General features: G+C 35.8%; 1 protein-coding gene across 5 annotated transcripts in view; it reads left to right on the forward strand.

The window, feature by feature from the left end:
* The window catches only part of ARHGAP20 (Rho GTPase activating protein 20), a 142708-nt gene that overhangs the window by 104770 nt on the left and 17391 nt on the right, over positions 1–20547 (forward strand). For 4 of the 5 annotated variants that reach the window (XM_019715315.2, XM_019715312.2, XM_074335514.1 and 1 more), the window contains exons 5-9: positions 4425–4466; positions 5380–5464; positions 8604–8681; positions 11020–11086; positions 13737–13928. In XM_019715315.2, the coding sequence (XP_019570874.2) occupies positions 4425–4466; positions 5380–5464; positions 8604–8681; positions 11020–11086; positions 13737–13928 (464 nt within the window). The remainder of the gene's footprint in view (positions 1–4424; positions 4467–5379; positions 5465–8603; positions 8682–11019; positions 11087–13736; positions 13929–20547) is intronic. The other variant, XM_074335515.1, reaches the window with a different exon arrangement.

The raw sequence follows: 20547 nt of genomic DNA on the forward strand, positions 1-20547 counted from the left end.
CAGAGAAAATCAGGTGTAGCCATACTGATATCAGATGAAACAGACTTCAGGGTGAAAAAGATAACAAGAGACAAAGATGGACATTTCATAATGGTAAAGGGGACTATACAACAAGAAGACATAACAGTCATCAATATTTATGCCCCCAATCAGGGAGCACTCAAATATACCAAGCAACTACTAACAGAACTAAAGGGAGAAATTGACCAAAACACAATTATACTAGGGGACTTAAATACATCATTGACAGCTATGGATAGATCATCCAAACAGAAAATAAATAATGAAATAGCAGCCCTAAATGACACATTAGATGAAATGGACATAATTGACATTTATAGAGCACTTCATCCTAAAACATCAGACTATACATTTTTTTCTAGTGTACATGGAACATTCTCAAGGATAGACCATATATTGGGACATAAAATCAGCCTCAGCAAATTTAAGAAGATTGAAATCATACCAAGCATATTCTCTGATCACAAGGCTTTGAAATTGGATATCAACTGCAAAAAGAAAGCAAGAAAAAAACACAAATTCATGGAGATTAAACAACATACTTTTAAAGAACAACTGGGTCAAAGAAGAAATTAGAGGAGAGATCAAAAGATACATAGAAACAAATGACAATGAAAATACATCCTACCAAAATTTTGGGGATGCAGCAAAACAGTTTTAAGAGGGAAATGTATATCGTTACAGGCCTATCTCAAGAAACAAGAAAATCCCAAATAAATAACCTCATGTTACACCTTAAAGAACTAGAAAAGGAAGAACAAATGAAACCCAAGGTCAGCAGAAGAAAGGAAATAACAAAAATCAGAGCAGAACTAAATGAAATAGAGAACAAAAAGACAATAGAAAAAAATTAACGTGACAAAGAGCTGGCTCTTTGTAAAGATTAACAAAATTGACAAACCCTTGGCTAGACTCACTAAGATAAAAAGAGAGAAGGCATTAATAAACAAAATCAGAAATGAAAACGGGGAAGTTATCATGGACACCACAGAAATACAAAGGATCATCCAAGAATACTATGAAGGACTATATGCCACCAAATTCAATAACCTAGAAGAAATGGACAAGTTCTTAGAAACATATAGCCTTCCTAGGCTGAACCATGAAGAACTGGAAAATCTAAACAGACCGATCACCAGTAATGAAATTGAATCAGTCATCCAAAACCTTCCCAAAAGCAAAAGTCCGGGACCAGATGGCTTCACTAGTGAATTCTACCAAACCTTCAAAGAGGATCTAATACCAATCCTGCTCAAACTCTTCCAAAAAATTGAAGAAGAGACAGTACTCCCTAACTCATTTTATGAGGCCAACATTACCCTGATACCAAAACCTGGTAAGGACAACACAAAAAAGAAAACTACAGACCAATATCTCTGATGAATACAGATGCAAAAATCCTAAACAAAATTCTAGCAAATCGAATACAACAATGCATTAAAAAGATTATTCATCACGACCAAGTGGGGTTCATCCCAGGGGCACAAGGATGGTTCAACATATGCAAATCCATCAATGTGATACATCACATAAACAAAATAAAGGACAAAAATCATATGATTATATCAATTGATGCAGAAAAAGCATTTGACAAGATACAACATCCATTTATGATTAAAACACTTAATAAAATAGGTATAGAAGGAAAATACCTTAACATAATAAAGGCTATATATGACAAACCCTCAGCTAATCTCATAATTAATGTTGAAAAACTGAAGCCCTTTGCTCTACGTTCAGGAACATGACAGGGCTGTCCCCTATCACCTCTGCTTTTCAACATAGTGTTGGAAGTCCTTGCCAGAGCAGTCAGGCAAGAGAAAGAAATTAAAGGCATCCAAATTGGAAAGGAAGAAGTTAAATTGTCACTCTTTGCAGATGACATGATGCTATATATAGAAAACCCTAAAGACTCCACCAAAAAGCTATTAGAAAGAATCAACGAATACAGTAAAGTTGCTGACTACAAAATCAACGTACAAAAGTCCATTGCTTTCCTATATACTAACAACGAAATCTCAGAAAAAGAAATTTAAAAAAATTCCTTTTGGAATTGCACCAAAAGGAATAAAATACCTAGGAATAAACTTAACCAAGGATGTGAAAGTTCTATATGCTGAAAAGTATAAGACATTTTTAAAAGAAATTGAAGAAGACACAAAGAAATGGAAAAACATTCCATGCTCATGGATTGGAAGAATCAACATAGTTAAAATGGCCATATTACCCAATGCAATATGTATATATATTGCAATCCCCATCAACATCCCAATGGAATTTTTAAAAAAATAGAACAAAAAATCATCAGATTTTTTTGGAACCACAGAATACCCCGAATAGCCAAAGCACTCTTAAGAAAAAAGAACAATAATGGAGGTATCACACTCCCTGACTTTAGCTTGTACTACAGGGCTACAATAATCAAAACAGCATAGTATTGGCAGAAAAACACACACGTAGACCAATGGAATAGAATTGAGAACCCAGAAATAAACCCCCATAAATATGGACAGATAATTTTTGACAAAGAAGCAAAAAGCATACAATGGAGAAAGACAGCCTCTTCAATAAATGGTGCTGGGAGAATTGGAAAGCCACGTGCAAAAGAATGAAACTGGACTGCTATCTGTCACCATGTACCAAAATTAATTCAAAATGGATCAAAGACTTAAGCATAAGACCTGACACAATAAACTGCATAGAAGAAAACATAGGTACTAAACTTATGGACCTTGGGTTCAAAGAGCATTTTATGAATTTGACTCCAAAGGCAAGGGAAGTAAAAGCTAAAATAAATGAATGGGACTATATGAAACTTAAAAGCTTCTGCACAGCAAAAGAAACCATCGACAAAATAAAGAGGCAACCAACTGAATGGGAGAAGATTTTTGCAAACAGTGCCTCTGATAAGGGGCTAATATCCAAAATATACAAGGAACTCATGCAACTCAACAACAAAAAAATAAACCCAATTGAAAAATGGGCAGAGGACCTGAAGAGACATTTCTCCAAAGAGGACATACAAATGGCAAATAGACATATGAAAAAATGCTCAACATCACTAATCATCAGAGAAATGCAAATCAAAACCACAATGAGATATCACCTCACCCCAGTCAGAATGGCTATTATCAACAAGACAAATAGTAACAAGTGTTGGAGAGGCTGTGGAGAAAAAGGAACCCTCATACACTGTTGGTGGGAATGCAGACTGGTGCAGCCGCTGTGGAAGGCAGCGTGGAGGTTCCTCAAAAAATTATGAATAGAATTACCATATGACCCAATAATCCCTCTCTTGGGTATCTACCCAAAAAATCTAAAAACATTTATCCATAAAGACAAGTGTGCTCCAATGTTCATTGCAGCTTTATTTACAGTGGCCAAGACATGGAAACAACCAAAATGTCCTTCGATGGATGAATGGATAAAGAAGTTGTGGTATATACATACAATGGAATACGATTCGGAGGTGAGAAAAGATGAAATAGGACCATTTGTGACAACATGGATGGATCTTGAGATTATAATACTAAGCGAAATAAGTCAGAAGAAAAAGCGGAGAACCATATGATTTCACTGATATGTCGTATGTAAACCAAAAACAACAAAAGAACAAGACAAACATGAGAAACAAAAATCATAGACACAGACAATAGTTTAGTGGTTACCAGAGGGCAAGGGGAGAGGGGAGTAGTAGATTGGGGTAAAAGGGATCAAATATATGGTGAGGGAAAGAGAACTGACACACAATGGGATTTATAGATGATGTAATACAGAATTGTACACCTGAAATCTATGTGACTTTACTAACAATTGTCACCCCAATAAACTTTAAGTAAAAAAAAAAAAAAAGAGGTAAATGGTACTTTTCCTGACAACAAACTTGTTTCTAGGCCATGATATTTCCATTGATATAACAAATTTGTCTTTAATGTCTTCAATCTCAAATTAAGCATACTTTCTGTTTGTATGGCACTTAAAGTTACAAAAACACTCTGAGATAATTAGCCCAGTTTCACAGATGTGGAAACTGAAGCTTAGAAATATTAAGTGATTTTCACATGTTCATATAGTTTTCATATATCCTTGAAACCAGGTGTTTGGATTCCAAATTAAGTACTCTTTCCACTATAAAAGTACCACTTGTATTAGAGTTGTAAAGTAAGAAAGTGGGTCTCTCTTGTATCCAACCAAGAGGTTTTAGTAAAGCTATACTTGACTGTACAGTTTTTCCTAATGAGGAGTTTCATCTCAGAGTTCTCCAGAACAGTTATGCCAGGTTGTAGTAGTGTGTGGCTACATCAGTAGCAACAGACTGTTGATATTTCATTGACAATCTTAAATATGTTAACATAAGTGTTTTATGTGGTTTAATTTTTCTCTCCCATTTTGTTTGATTGCAGTTCTCCCGAACAGAAGGACAAATGGCTCTCTCTCCTTCAGAGGTATTTTTTCAGTATACATATTTTAATCTTTAATCTATAGTTCAATGAATTAAATTGTTCTCTACGAAGATGTGCCCCAAACTGCTCCCCTTCTCCTCAATAGAAATTGTTCATTTGTCCTCAAAATAGGCTGTTGTTTAGACTGTACACTAGCCACTACGTACTGTAAGTAATGTTCTCTCATTACATGTATTTATTACTTTCTAGGAAGGAGAACATTGAGGTCTGGTTAGATTATTTCAGACAGAAATTAGTCAATAATCTCTGCCATCTCGTTTCCTGTCTCCAATCTTCCATTTGGAGTTACAATTTTCTCAAAGCATGTATTAAGTTTTCATATGTGAAGGGTTTTTGGCTGAGTACCTCAAAAATCAATCATTATTACCTACCTTTGAGCATATAAACTAAAATGGTGAAATTAGGTTCATCTCTTACTGCCATAGTTCTGCCCTCCATTTTTTCCTCTCTGCTTACCCAAGCAGTGGGACAACCAAGATTTACACTCCACTGGAGAGCTAAATGAGAAGTAAAAGGCCATTGTTTTAGTTTGGTCTAGTGAAGTATTAGATGTGCTCCTGTGCCCAAGTAAGGTCCTGGGCCTGTCCAGAGAAGGTAGGGAAGCTTTGAGGACAAAACATCACCTAGACGTAACTAGACCTGGCTGTGCTTCTCAAACGTCACTTGAAATGCATCCCCCATTCTTTTTGTGCCCATGCCTAATGTCCTGAGAATTTTTTTTTCTTCTTCCAACCCATAATGTAATTTGGCTTTGCTGAGTCCTTCCATCTGTCTTTTTTAAAATAACCTATAAGTATATTGAAAATATTAGCAAAATAGGTTGATTTAAAAATAAGCAATTTAGCAAAATCCATCTGACTCAGTGTTGTTTTGGGCTGTTGTTGCATTTGATTAGATACATCAATCTAGAGAAAGAGAAGGACTATCCGAAGAGCATTCCCCTCAAAATCTTCGCCAAGGACATTGGGAATTGTGCCTATGTAAGTGTTTCTAAGCCAGAAAATTAAATTCCAAGTCCCTGCATCAGGCAGAACACCAGGCAGGTAGACAGACAGACAGACAGACACACTGTGTGTGTGCTGTGCAGGTAGGCATTTAGAAATACCACTATGGCAAAACGCATTTTCCTGGGTATGTGTGTGTCTTTGTATATATGGAAAGTGAACCGTAAAGAAAATGAAGCAAGAGAATTCATATTAACTGTGGTGTTTAATATTTACACGTGGAAGGAATATTGCTGTCAGATGTCTCTTTCTTCCCCCTGGCATTAATGTTTCTCTAGATCCTTTCAATAGCAGCTGCAGAGGTTTCCACTAAAGCCATTTCCACAAGGAGGTATTTCCTATTAATATTAAGCAATTATTTCCAATTATTCACTTCTTAAGTAGAAAGTAGTTTTGGGAAGTTCTTCATTCTTCAAGTTTTTGGGGATTGAATCCCTCAGGTTAATAAATGGATGAGCTGAGAGAGGTGACATTTTTAAGGGTTCAGCATGTTTCTACCTCACAGTTTGTATCATATTGGTCAAATAAAAATGAAGTCTAAGTCTAGTTAGTATGTGTAACTTGATGACTGAAATATAGTGCAAGTGCCAAGATATTATCAATGATGAACAAAATGAAAACTAATGAATATTTTAATTTTTGCTATGAATTGTCACACTTCACAGCAGCTCTAGATCACACAGAATAGTTTTGTGTGTGGAAAAACATGTAGTACAAACAGTTGCTTTTTGGCCAAAAGCAAAAGTTATGCAAACATTCTGACATGAGTGCCAGATGTCACTGCTTGAAGGAAAAACTCAAATTTTTATGGTATGAAGACTACAGAGATCTCCTGTAGCAAAGTAGCCTACATACATACATACACACAAACACACATACCATGTTTCCACAAAAATAACACCTAGCCAGACAATCAGCTCTAATGCGTCTTTTGGAGCAAAAATTAATATAAGACCCGGTATTATATTATATTATATTATGTTATATTATATTATATTATAATATTATATAGACCCAGTCTTATTTTACTTATAGTAAAATATGATCAGGTATTATATTAATTTTTGCTCCTAAAGATTCATTAGAGCTGATTGTCCAGCTAGGCCTTATTTTCGGGGAAACACAGTACATACATACATACATACATACATACATAGCCAACCAACCACCACTGTTTTTCTGCTGCTGGCTTTGATTCTGTTGTTGTGACGGTTACATTGAGGATTTTCATAGAAAGTCCCTTGAACTTTTTTTTTTTAACACTTTCAGTGGATGGAACATGTGTGCTTGAAAGAGGACTGGTGTCTCATTCTCATTTTGGAAGAGGAGACATGCAATATAGTTGGGTGCTGTGTTTTTATCACTGGTACCCTGCTTAATTCAACAATGATATGACACACTGTCCTTCGCTCCCTTAAGCTGCTTTGTAGCAAGAGTCTCCTTTCAGGGAGCCCTGCTTACAGAAAGAGTGATTGCCCGCAAGTAAGAGTTCATGTATGGGGAAGCATTCTTTATCCTTGACCTTTAGGTCTGCACCCTGTCAGTGAATTCTGCTAATATGGAAAAAAAAAAAAAACACATTTTCAGTTTCGTCTGTTTGTTCTATTTGTTTACTAGCCAAAGAGCAGTATTTGATGAAATTTATTTGTTTTGTCTGCCAGAGAGGCATGCGGGGAAAAATACACGTCCTGCAATTACTGTTTTGAACATATATGCCAAATATTAAGAAAAGTTGTCTTAGAAACCAGGTACATTTGGAGTGATTAATAGTATTACAGCATAGATTCTTTACTTTACAAAAGATTTCATGAGAGAGTTTCTTTAAATTAAATGGCAGGGTGTACAGACTTCAAAAAAAAAAAAAATGGCAGAAGCCTTTCATGAAATTTTATCTCAAGTTAAAGCCGAGTATTTAAAACATCTTTGCCACTCTAGTAGAAGACAAACACTGGGTTGGTTGGGTACTCCGTGCCCTCCCTGTTGGGTTCTAAGACACTTTTGCCCAATCCTTAGAGCTACAAGGAGCACAATTCGAAATCAGTTAACAAACAACCTTAAGAGGCAATTTGTCGTGTCAAGTAATTAGCTTGTAGTGAAATAACACTATAATGGAAGAATAAGTGATGAATCATCAATGGACTTCACTTAGCTTATTTTTATATCATTTTTTGTTTTATATCATTTTGCTTTCATTTATGCTACTTATTTGTGCCATGTAAGCCGTATCAGGGATACAGCCTTAATTCCTGATTTATCTGATAATTATAATATGTAAAACCGATGTGCATAGTAAATATTTCTTTTCTGATGATATAACATTTTCTTATATTTAAACAATGTGTTGGAATTCAGTGAACTCTATAACTATCTCAGAATCTTGTTAATCCCTTTGTTTATTGTGAACTGTTTTTAAGTAGTAATTTCTCAATGTAGTTTAGCACAGAGCTATTAGAGATACCCTATGCAATGGCAGAGTTGGTAACAGAATTGAGCTTTCTAAAATTTTCAGTCCTCCTTGCTAGACTCACTGGTTTTAAGGCCTCTACAGATTTCAACAACGAAAATCTCAGTTGCCACAGTGCCTGACATATAGAAAGTGCTCAATAAACAGTGGTTTCTAAAAATTCTAAACTTGAAATGTCTTTTATAACCAGTTCTTATTCTGATTTTACCTGAACTGACTTTTTACCATGCAAAGAAATAAAAACCCACACTGTGAAAACAGTATTCAGGAAGAAACAGAAATAGCTCTCTCCCTCTTTTATTCCATGTTGCATTATGGAAATGATGCAAAGGATCAACCTTACTGATTTCTTTTTGGTTGGGAGGGTGGTCCATGTACTTTTCTTGAAATATATTTACTTTTTTTCTTTCTTGCCTCAGTGAGCCACATGTTCTTTATTTTAAGAGAAATAGATGGTTTATTAAGAGGCATGTATAATGAAATGAAAGTAAATTATAATCAAAGGTTTCTGTTCTAATTAAGTCAGATGCTTTACCCTGTCAGCACTTGAAATCAGATTTGCTTTAGATAATCATTTGACAATAATCACTTGTTCTCCTGTTTTAAAATTCTTTATTCATAGCTGTATTTCTTCTTTCTTTTTTACTACAGTCTAAAACTATAACAATAACAAATTCAGATACAGCAAATAAAGTTATCAACATGTCACTACCAATGCTAGGAATAACTGTAAGTGACTCTGCTAGATATTCTTAATTAACAATCTTTGATACTTTAGATTCATGTAAATATTATCCCTTCCATCATAAGACAGCTAGAGATATCAGTCATACTTTGTTCCCAAAAATGTAGAAAATAAGGACAGTAAATTCTTATTATCTTAATATTGGGTACTATTCTTTTACTCCCATTTTAAAAACCTGTGTGAACTGAAAAGCATAAGATTAGACTCTAATTTTAGAGTGGTAATAAAACAATATGTATTTTTATTGTATATGCTCTATACATATATAGTTGGGGAGGGTTTTTCTCCTTTTTCTTTTTCTTTTCTTTTCTTTTTTTTTTTTTTTTGGTATAAGATTCTTAATAAGAAAGTTTCAACCTCCTCCTTTCCCACTTGTCACTATATGACTATTCTTTCCCCATATCCTCTCCTGGTTCTTCTCCCTTACCTAATTATTCTCTTATTATCCCAAGATTCAGTAAGTCTTAGGATGATGAATTCTGAAGGATTTGCTCTATAGTAGAATTTTTAAATAAAGAACACATAGCTAGAAACCATATTCACGACTGCTGGTCCAGAGGATGAGAGGGCTGGTGCCTCTAATGAATTGGCTAATTAAAAAACAAGCTTTGAATTAGGTCATGGATTTAAAGAGTTTTAGTGTGCACACCACATTTTCCCCTGTTTTGCTTTTAGCTTCTGCTTCTTTTAAAGACAAGTTTTTTAAATGTTATTAATGGACAAGATTGGAATATTTGAGGATGACGTAGGGTAAAGAGAATTAGAAAATTCTCCTCCCTACTGGCATAGAGGAGTGACATTCAGAAGGATAGAAACTAAAGGAAACACTTGGACAACACCATTTCTTGAGTGAGATTCTCTATAAATATGCAAACATGGTGTTACTATGAGGTAACATACGAGTTTGGACAATTAAGTTCACGAACTCATCCTAGAAAAAGTGCTATATACCTCATTGCTGAATATCACTACGGTCACTTTCGAAGTACTCCCCTGGGGAAGCTATGCACCAACACCAGCACCTTCATAGAAATTTTGGAGCTCTTTTTCTGGAATGGCTATCAGAGCTGTCGTCATATAACCCTTGATCTCCTGAATGTCATCAAAATGTCTTCCTTTCAATATTTCTTTATCTTCAGGTAAAGAAGTCACTGGGGCACAGATCAGGAGAGTAGGGAGGGTGTTCCAATACAGTTATTTGTTTACTGGCTACAAACTCCCTCACACACAGTGCTTGTGAGCTGGTGCATTGTCGTGATGTAAGCGCCATGAATTGTTGGTGAAAAGTTCAGGTTGTCTGACTTTTCACGCAATCTTTTCAGCACTTCTAAATAGTAAACTTGGTTAACTGTTTGTCCAGTTGGTACGAATTCATAATGAATAATCCTTCTGATATCAAAATAGGTTAGCTACATCATTTGAACAAGTTCATGAACTTAGTTGTCAGACCTCGCATATTATAAAACTCAGAGCAACTATAGACACTTCATATTTGGATAGTACATCTCTCCAAAACACCATATAAGTCAAGATAGAACCCTAAAAAAAAAAAATATTTAACCCACAGAAAACCAAAAGATGCATTAGAGCTGATTGTCGGCTAGGTATTATTTTCGGGGAAACACAGTAATTCTGCTAGTGAACAATTCCGTTTTTTGAGTTTTTTTGGGAGGGGGGTTATGTCACTGGACCTATTCTCTAGGCAGAATTCTTGTCCTTTCTGTCCCCAAGATTGGATTTGCCCAAAAGGAAGCCAATGACTGTGCCAGTTACCTATCTCCTTTCCCTCAGAAACAGCTGAGCTCATAGTCAGCCTTTGTGATTTTGCTTTTTCATCACAGACATAGCAGTGTTTGTGGCTTCCTGAATAACAAGGTTGTCTTTGCAGGGGCATGTTGGAGATAAGTCCAATATTCCCTGAGAAGTCTGAAGACATAGCATAAGTCAGGGTTCTAAAGAAAAGATTAGTCTTTTAGAACACAAGGAACTTTCTCTCCCTTTGTGAAAGGACATGTATATGATTTCACATTCTGTGGGCTACCCATAATAATGAGTAGTTCCACTGCAGTTCTTGGATCCCTGGCAATCATTATGAAAAGACAGGATTCCTGAAGACTCCTGAGTACTGTTAGGGATTGGAGAAGGGGAGAAGGCTTGTAGGAATTAGCACTGGCGTCTTCAAAAACTATAATGCCGCATGAATCTGAAGGCATTTATATTGTCCCCATTTTAATATTTTTGCAAAACATAAAAACATCAAAAAATGTCTCCTCCTTCAATTACCAAACTTGAAAGAATTATTGTTAATTCTTTTATTTCCAGGGCTCTGAGAGAGATTACCAATTATGGGTCAATTCTGGCAAAGAAGCGGCCCCATATCCACTTATTGGTAAGTTTCTGTGAAAATCTAAGATAGGATTGATTGTATTTTCATTATAATTCTAAATGTCAAATGGTCATATGGTCCTAAGCTTAATTACTATTAAATATTAAATCCCATAAATTCATTTATTCATTTAATAAATATCTATCAAGCATTCTCTATATGCTAGACAAATAACATCTCTTCACTCAAGCAGCTGATGGTATAGTTGGGAAGAGAAATGGAAATTTTCCTCTCTTCTTTTACACTTTACAAAGAGAGCTATCTTGCCAAGCCTTTTGAAGTTTTTTTCTAGGAGAAAGCAATATGTACTGGTATTTCTTTTCTCCTAATATTTATTTTTCATATTCAGTTATTGAATTACCTGCTCCCTTTTCTACCTAATACATTGCCTCTATGGAAGACCATCTAGAATGCAATCATGGCTCTTAATCTCACAGACATCATAAAGAAAATAAGATTAACCCATTTAGATTCCGAAAAATCTTCACTGACTTACCAACTAGCTAGTACTTCACTAATTTACTTTGCTATTTCTCTAGCCAAATTTCTCAGCATTTGTTTTAAGGAATTATTGGTAAATAGTTACATCTCACCTTATTTAAATCATTTAGCTAAAAAATATTTTTTGTTCAGTTAAGTTCGTTCAGTGTTGTTAACAAATAGAGCAATTAAAATAAGGGAAAGTATCTATAGCAAATCTTGAGATAATGACAGTAATGCTGATGATGATGACGATATCTGTTAATTTGTAAATGCTTACCATCGCCAGGCATTGTGCAAAGCATATCATTTGCATTACCTCATGTAATCCTTTCATTTACCTGTCAGGTCACTACTGTGTAGTTGAGAATTCTTCAAGTGATCTTAATAATCTAAAACCAAATTTTTCTACAAAATGTGTATTCTCAGATTTAAAATAAAACCAGCCATCATGTGTGTAACTGAGGACAAAATTCACTGCATTTCCCATTTCTTTTTTGATGTGATAATTTTTGTAAATATCAATGAACAACAATTAAAATTGTGCTTAAAAATCAAATAAACACTTAAAATAATTTTAATGAAATATATTAATTTAATTAAAACTATGTAACTTTAAGGCTTAAAACTGCCTCAAGCTGTATCTCTAATTCTCACTAAAAAACCACGGGACACAGGACACGATTGTTATTTCACAGCAATTCTTCATTTATATTTATTTTAACATGCCTTGCACACTTCACTTGTAGATTAGCTGCTTGCTATTTTGATAAGCTGAGTTTGTTTTATTGCTGTCATAGTAGTCCTTTTTTTTTTTTTTTTTTGCCTTAATCCCTGGAAGCTGCTGCAGTACATGATATCAATGTAACACTGACACTGTGTGCCAGATGGAGGGAGAGTTCACTGAGTTACGTTCAGTGATAAATCAGGAATAGAAGAGAACTTACTCTCTGTACTTCAAAGACAAAATAAATGAATAAACAAAACAGAAACAAACTCATAGATACAGAGAACATTTTGATGATTGCCAGAGGAGAGGGAGTGTGGGGGTAGGTGTAAAAGGGGAAGGGATTAAGAAGTATAAATTGGTAGTTTTTAAAAATAGTTATGGAGATGTAAAGTACGGCATAGGGAATATAGTCAATAATATGGTAATAACTGTATATGGTGTCAGATGGGTCCTAGACTTATTGGGGTGATCACTTCATAAGTTATATAAATGTCTAATCACTATGTTGTATACCTGAAACTAATATAATATTGTATGTCAACTAGAATTGAAAAATAAAAATTATTTTAAAAATACATAAGTAATGCAAATAGGTCAAAATGTAAGCAAAACAAATCTACAGCACAATGGTGCTTGAGGATTCAATTAAGAAAATACAATTACTTAAGAGTACTAAAGAGCAAAAACTCATATTGCAGTCAGATGCCCAGCGTTTAGTTTTTCTAGTTTACAGATTCCTTGTTGCATCTTGTTTCTGTTTCTATTATAATACCCTGCAGTCTCCTTTCTGATGATTGCCTATGAACACCAATCTCAGAGGACAACAGTGGGAGGGAAGCATAAAACAAACAAACCAGTCCTGATGCTCTTGAGTAACTGACTATGTAACTAAAAAAAGTAATCTTTTTCAGACAGACATCTTGCGTTGAATAATAGTAATGAGTGATGCTTGAAATATATAGTACTTTGCCTTTATTATTTAAGTACGATTCACCACTAACATTTACTTATTTGATCCTTATAATACTGTGTGATGGGTAAGGTAAATATTTTAAATCATGGATTTGAGCTGAGAGGTGAAGGATTTGCAGATATAGTTAATGTCAAAGGAAAAATTAGAATACCCTTAAGTATTCTTAGATGTGAACACGGGAAACATCACACTGTGCCACTCACAAACTAATCTGTCCATTGCAAACAAGATATTCTTTAAAGTCTGGCTTTTTGTCCCTCTCCCCCACCCGCTTAAAACTACTCTGGTAGGGCCACCTGCATAGTGCAGTGGTCTCCAACTGTAAGAATGTGCGTGATGATCATTCAGTCAACAAAAGGATTCTTTATACCAAAATCCCAGGAGCAAACTGCAGTACATTCCAGTATGTAGCACACATGCTCACAGTACCAGTCGGCCTACAGTCTACATTCAGATTTTTCTCTGTGTAGGGCATGAGTATCCCTATGGAATCAAAATGAGCCATCTTCGAGACACTGCCCTCCTGACACAGTTATCAGAGGACCCCACCAGCCCTTCCAACCTCCAAGAGCCCTTCCTCATGGATCAGCTGCCCCGAGAGATGCAGTGCCAGTTCATCCTGAAGCCCAGCCGCCTGGCTGCAGCCCAGCAGCAACTGAGCGGTGAGTTGATTCTCCTCCTTCATTGAGCCCTTTTTTAGCAAAAGTTTTCATTCCTGGAAACGTTAGTCCAAAGGCAAAGACCCAGACTTCCAGCCAAACGAGGTATTTTTTCACTTGAATTTGCTAGGGGTTTTGATAGGAAAGGTGGAGTTTTGGAAGATAGTTTTATAAATCAGCAGTAGGTGTGACTGACTTGTAATCATCAGCCAGGAGCAGTGCAGTCTGTTCCTTCTTTCTTCACTATTCCTTCCGCTTTAACTCCTGGCCCACTGCAGAGTCAGAGGCACTGACAGTGCTGCAGGGGCTTCAATGCCTTCTTTGTACTGTAACACATTGCACTGTGTGTTCTGCTAGTCACGTTACAAAAAGGAGGCTGTCACTGGTGGTTGGCAGGAGGCTGCGGTGCCCTACCTGGATCCTGGTACTGATAAGTATATGAAGACTGAGGTGATTTCCACAGAAATCCCTCCTTAGTCTACTAATCTAATCTGAATTCCCTGTTACCATAGCCAGCTCTTACCCACCCCATAATAAAAAAATGATAAAAGTGATCTTCAACACAGGGGACCAGCATGTACCCTAACCCAAGTCTGAGCTTTAAGCCTTCACTCTGAAAGTAAGATTGTATAAGAAATAGAAGAAAAAGGATACCAACAAATGTGAGATAGTGATAAAATTGATAGTGAATTTCTGTAGCTGCCTTTGTGAATTTGAACCAACTGGGCGACTCAGTGAACAGTGGCAACTATTTTATACACACACCCACACACACATGCACATCCAACTTTTTCCTTTATTCAAGTCATCTGGCCAACACCAGCTGTAAAAACTTTGCTTGCATTTGCACTAGTCATCTTCTCTCCTGTAATGGTAAATTGAGTTTTTGGACTCTGGGGCTGTTTACTCACATCTTTGGGCTATTTTGAAGGGGTATTAGAGATGGTTGTAATTTCCCATCCACTAAAATGTGAGTTCCGTGAAGGCAGAGACTTTGGTCTGTTTTGTTCACTGCTGTATTCCCAGCACCTGGAACCGTGCCTGACATGTATAAATAAATCAATAAGTATGTTTGAATGAATGAATTTATTAATGTCTTGTTACTACTGATTAAAAATACAAAGGGAACATTGCCTTCATAACTAAGCTGAGAAGAATAGTATTTTACCCGTCTACCTTTATACCCAGGTTTTTCAAAATGATTTCTCTGGGTCCCTTGTCAATTTTATTTTAATTAATTTGACCGATAAGCAGAGGTCAAGAATCTTAACAGTTTTACCCAATTTTGCCAATGACTTGCTTAATTAAATTGTAGGCATCCTCTTCTAAACAGGGCTTATTACTGTTTCTCCCAACTATAAGTTAGGATATTATTATTTGCAGCTATTGGTGACTCATGGTAAATGCGATCAAGGCTGAAGGAACTATAGACCACTGGTGCCAACCTTGGTGGGCACCAGAATCGCCTGTGCAGCTAAAACATTACAAGTGAACTAGTTCTGCATTTTTAAATACAGAAAATTTTAATGAACAACTGCTTTGGAAACCACTAATGTAGATCAGGGATCATGAGCAACCATTTTCTATAAAAGGCGAGATAGTAAAATTTGCAGGTTAAGAGACAAAATCAAGGCTATTATTTAGGTACATATGTAACAAGAGAGAGAACAAATTTCCACACTTTTGTATCGATGATATGCAATGTATAATAATAATAACTGAGTACAATTTTCTGTCATACATGTCTACTAATGAGAAAAATTGAATTATTTTGGGGGGATACCATTTTGCTTAATTGAGGTTCAAAGTTAGTGTTCGAGTCATCAAAATTGATTGCAAATGTTCTGATCGGTAATGAGATTTTATATATTTCATCTTTTAAAATATTTATTCACACAATTAGGTACTGCCAAATGCTGAAATAATTCTACAAGCACATAATTTTAATTGAGTATACTCCTCTCTTCAAAGACATTTGTAGAATTTTGTTAGGTTCTTCTTTTGATATTTGCCTTTTAGCATGTCATTTCATTGCAGATAAATCACTTCCCATTGAAGGTTAGGTAGAAGCTCTTCAATTGCACAGTTAAATGGGTTTTGATACATGGACATTTGCTTTGCACTTGCACTAAGCTCAGTAAAATACGTCTGGAACTGTAGTTTGAGCTCAGAAAATATGCTGCTACAAATTTGTATGGGAATGGAGGTCTTGCTTCTTGTTTTAACTTTTGACAGCATGAAAAGAGTATAAAAGTGCTTGGCATTACTTGTTATCAAATGTTAGTTGTTTTCTAAATGAAACTTACAAAAATTTTGTATACAAACACTGTTTTTCCTTGTCATTTAGGTTGATTCATTAAGAAACATCATAAATTTGCAGCAAAAACTGATTTCCAAAGCCATTCAGTATTTAGTAATAATGGTTGAGGGCAATTCTTCACAAAAATTTCAGTCTTAGCCCTAAGTTCAAATATAACTTCACTGCTAAGCCATTGAATTCCTGTGTAATAGTACAAGTCAGACTATTTGGCTACTGTTTCTAACAGAAAGTCACAGACTGACAATGGTTAAGTCCACAAGAGTGAATGAAGTTCATTGATAACACTACTGATCCAGTAACAGCTGATAGAGTCAAATATTTTCCACACAGTACCACTGATGAATAATACAATGAATAACCATAAGCATTAAATACTTTACATTTTCGCAAGTATTGTAAATTTATACTTTTATATAAATTATACTTTTTTCTGCTGCACACACTTTTACTACCATCATATATAACATATTTTAGCAGATTCTGCTTCATGTTGTACTGAATTACTGTTTTCTCAACTTCTTTGAAAATATTTTCACCTGTGGTTGTTCCACACAGACTATTCAAGGCACATTCTTCAGTCACTTCAAAGCAGTGACTTCCAGAATAGACAACCAAGCAATATTGATAACATCTGTTAACCAATCAAGAACTAAAGAAAGTCACTAGAAATGCTTTGCCTTGTTTTTTAGTTTTCTATTGATATTACTCCTAATATCCTCAACTATTCAAGCAGCTGTTCTCACGAAAAGGCAAACAATCTCAAATCTAATTTCTCTGTACAAATTTCTTCAGCTACTGCAAGCACACAAGATTTAGTCAACTCACCATTGGTAAATGACTTTCTTTGCATGGCTAACAAATGAGCCACTCAGAAACTTAACATTTTTTCCAGGGTCGTTTTGATTTTTTATCTTTGTGAAGAAATGCTGCAGTGTTGAGATATTTCATTTTAAATGTTCTAAATTTTTCTGATCACTGCTTTCCTTGAGTTGGGAATGAGTGCTTAGTCTGGTAAAGTGACATATTTTGTATTCTTTTATCACAGCTCTTATGTCATTGCACAATTAGCAAAATACTTTGCCATTTAATTCAATAACAAAGTCATCCGTACTTCACTGTACCTTGAAAGCTCAACATTAGAAGTTCACTTTTATCTTGTCTTCTTGTTTAGACATGATGGGTAATAAAAATATTAAATGTTGCAATATCATTATTCACGTGGCACTGAAAACACTGTCAAGATATAAATGTGTCACTGCAATTTGTCGCACTGAGAAGCAGTGCAAAGCAGTGAGAGCACCACCTGTTCGTATAGTGTGTGTCACAACGATTCAGCTGTACATTGCTTATGAAGCGAAAGCAGCCACGGACAATACATAAACAAATGAGTGTGGCTGTGTTCCAATAAAACTATGGACAGTAAAATTTTAATTTCCTATAATTATTATTTGTAACTAAATATTATTATTCTTTTGATTTTTTTTCAACCTTTTAAAAATGGTGAAAACCTTTCTTAGCTCACATGCTATCCAAAGAAAGGTAGCAGGCCAAATTTGGCCTGCAGAGCATAGTTTGCTGCCCTCCGATTTAGATGACTGAAATGCACATTTAATCAGAAACATTTTCACTGAAGTCTTCTACCAAACTTTATACCAGCACTTCACCCAAGTAATAGAACTATCTCATTTGACTTGTCTCCATGCCTTTCCTGTTACATCTTTGTAGAGTTTTAATTAGAGGTAGAAAAGCCAGAAGGAATGTAGAAAGACTGAATAATTGTAGAGTCTAGAAATTCTAAAAGTGGAGTTATTGACCACTGGATGATGACACTCTTCATAATGTTAACAAGTAATCTCTGTGTAGAATTTAAGTTTATAAAATACTTGCTTTTAAGCTCCGAAACAATCATGTAAGCTAATATTATTATCCCAACTTACAAATAAGCAGATTCAGAGTATGTTCAGGATCACGAAGCATGTAACAGCAGAGCTGAAACCAAAACTAGGTCTTCGTCCTTAATCTTGCTCTTGTCACTTGACCTCACTGCCATGAGGGGTGCACATGTGAACACTAACTCTCTTCATAAAATGGAGACCATTTTATATAGTTACTGTTTGTCTTACTGTTAATCCCCACTGCTTCTGATACTGCTCTTGATTTTGTTTTAATAGCCTCATTGTGATATACAAAATATTACCGTATGATCGAGTATCAAAATTTAATGTGCTTTTATTCTTTTCTAATTTTTTAATTGTATTCAATTCATTGGGGTGACATTGGTTAGTAAAATTATATAGGTTCCAAGTGTACAATTCTATAATACATTATCTATATTTTGCACTAATGTGCTTTTAAAGTCCACACTCTGTCACCTTCTTTCCCACCCTCTGTGCCCCATGTCATGAAATAAGCCACAACTAGAATAAAGATATAACTCCGTATCTCAGGGAGGCTTTCTCTAGTTAGGTTAAGGAAAATATCTCAGTTATCCAAAATAACTTTGGGAGGGAATATCATCCCAAATCTGTTTTTGAAATGTCTGCCTCAGTGTGAGGAAGATCTATTACATGCTGTAGTATCACTCTGGAAAGGGAGTAGCAATAGAGCTCTCAGAAGGCTGCCCCTGTGATTTAGATCCCTATAACTCCGCCTTGGGGTGGTTGGTCCCCATTGAGACAGCTCTAGTGTTAATTGGGGGTTCCAGATATAGACATTAAAGACCTGCCCTCAAGACCCAACTCAAATATCACTTCCAAGAGATCTGTGTTCCTTCAGGCAGGTAGTTGCCCCCTTCACTGTGTCTCCAGAGCACTTTATACGTATCTCTAATGTACCACATAAAAAAAGTACATTATGCTGATTTGTTTGCATGTCTCATTAGACTGTGAGCTTGCTTAAAGCCTGGGAACTCGTAGTAGTGTATGGAACAGGGAAGTTAAATGGAAGATTCAATGGCTTAGTCACACCCAGTATGGAAAACTGCAGTGGAGCAGAAGAGTTCTGGGGTTGAAGTGGGATCGTTCTGGGAATGGTGCAAAGTAGCTCCAAAGCTTCTAGCCTGAATTGAATTCCCAGTTCTGTACCCACAGCAGGCTCACCTTCCACGTCTGCTCCAGACCCAGGGCTCATGGGGACTGAATTTTCATGATAGATGGTAAACTATGGGACGTAACTTTTGCTTCTACCGGTTTGCCCTGTCATTCTAGTATTCTCCCAGATGTATTTCCTACCCTGGGGGTAGGGGGGAAGCTATTCTTAATTTGGGGAGTTATGGGGCTAGAATAGAATTTCTAAGTAAGGATTCATTGTTGTGATTATTATTTTACAAGAACAAACTTTAAAGAATTATAACTTTTAATATTCAAGACCCTAATTTAAGCATGAAGAAACACTAGCTGAATCTGGCCAGGACTGTTTAGGAAAGTCAGATTTACATGAATTTAGTTTTCTCTACATTTACATCACCCCTATATTTTTAATAGCAATAGCATGATTTTCATCAGCCTTTGACATTTAGAAAGTAAGAGCTATGCGTTAAAAGCTCTTCAAGAAAGTAAACTTTAATGAAATTTTTTTCCTCTCAGTCCCAGAGGGAACATGAACTCTAAAATTGAATGTTGTACATAACAAAAGGCATGGCTACAGCTGAAAGTATTTATAATACAGTACAGGACTCAATTTCTACTTTATCCTCTGTCTACACTCATAGGATAGCTGGGTATATAACTTTATGATAAATCATTCTTCCTAAGAAGTGTGTGAAAGCTAAAACATCAAATAAATTTGAGTTTTAGAAATAATGAATCCAGATTAAATGTGAGGAAACTAGACGAAGTACAACTACTCAACATATATAAACATACATATTAAACAAACATTTGCACAGATTGACATTGCTAGGCATTGTGGAAACCCCTCCTGGGTTTAAGAATGGGTTTAGTTTCCTTTTCTGTTTTTTCAAAATGGTATAGGTTGGGAAGGTCAGGGCAGGAACAAAGTGCTCTAGTTAAGCAGAGTCTGGTATTCTTTCCTGCCTGCATACTTTGCGAAGGCTGTTACAGCAGATGGACAGTGGGTGTGGGGAGGACGTCCTCTGTGGGGAGGAGATTGGTGTTTTAGCAGCTTTAATCAAGATTACTGTGACCCATGCCCTCAGCGAAACAGTACTTGTCATGTATTATCCTCCGTAACCCTCTCAATAAGCCTTGGAGAGGTAGGTAATATCATTGCAAAGTTGAGTAAAGAAGTTAACTAACTTACCCAAATAAGTATCTGAGCCAGGGGTGTAACTGGGCTCCTGAC

This window comes from Rhinolophus sinicus, linkage group LG06 (genome assembly GCF_036562045.2).
Source record: "Rhinolophus sinicus isolate RSC01 linkage group LG06, ASM3656204v1, whole genome shotgun sequence".
Classification (NCBI taxonomy): Eukaryota; Metazoa; Chordata; class Mammalia; order Chiroptera; family Rhinolophidae; genus Rhinolophus; species Rhinolophus sinicus.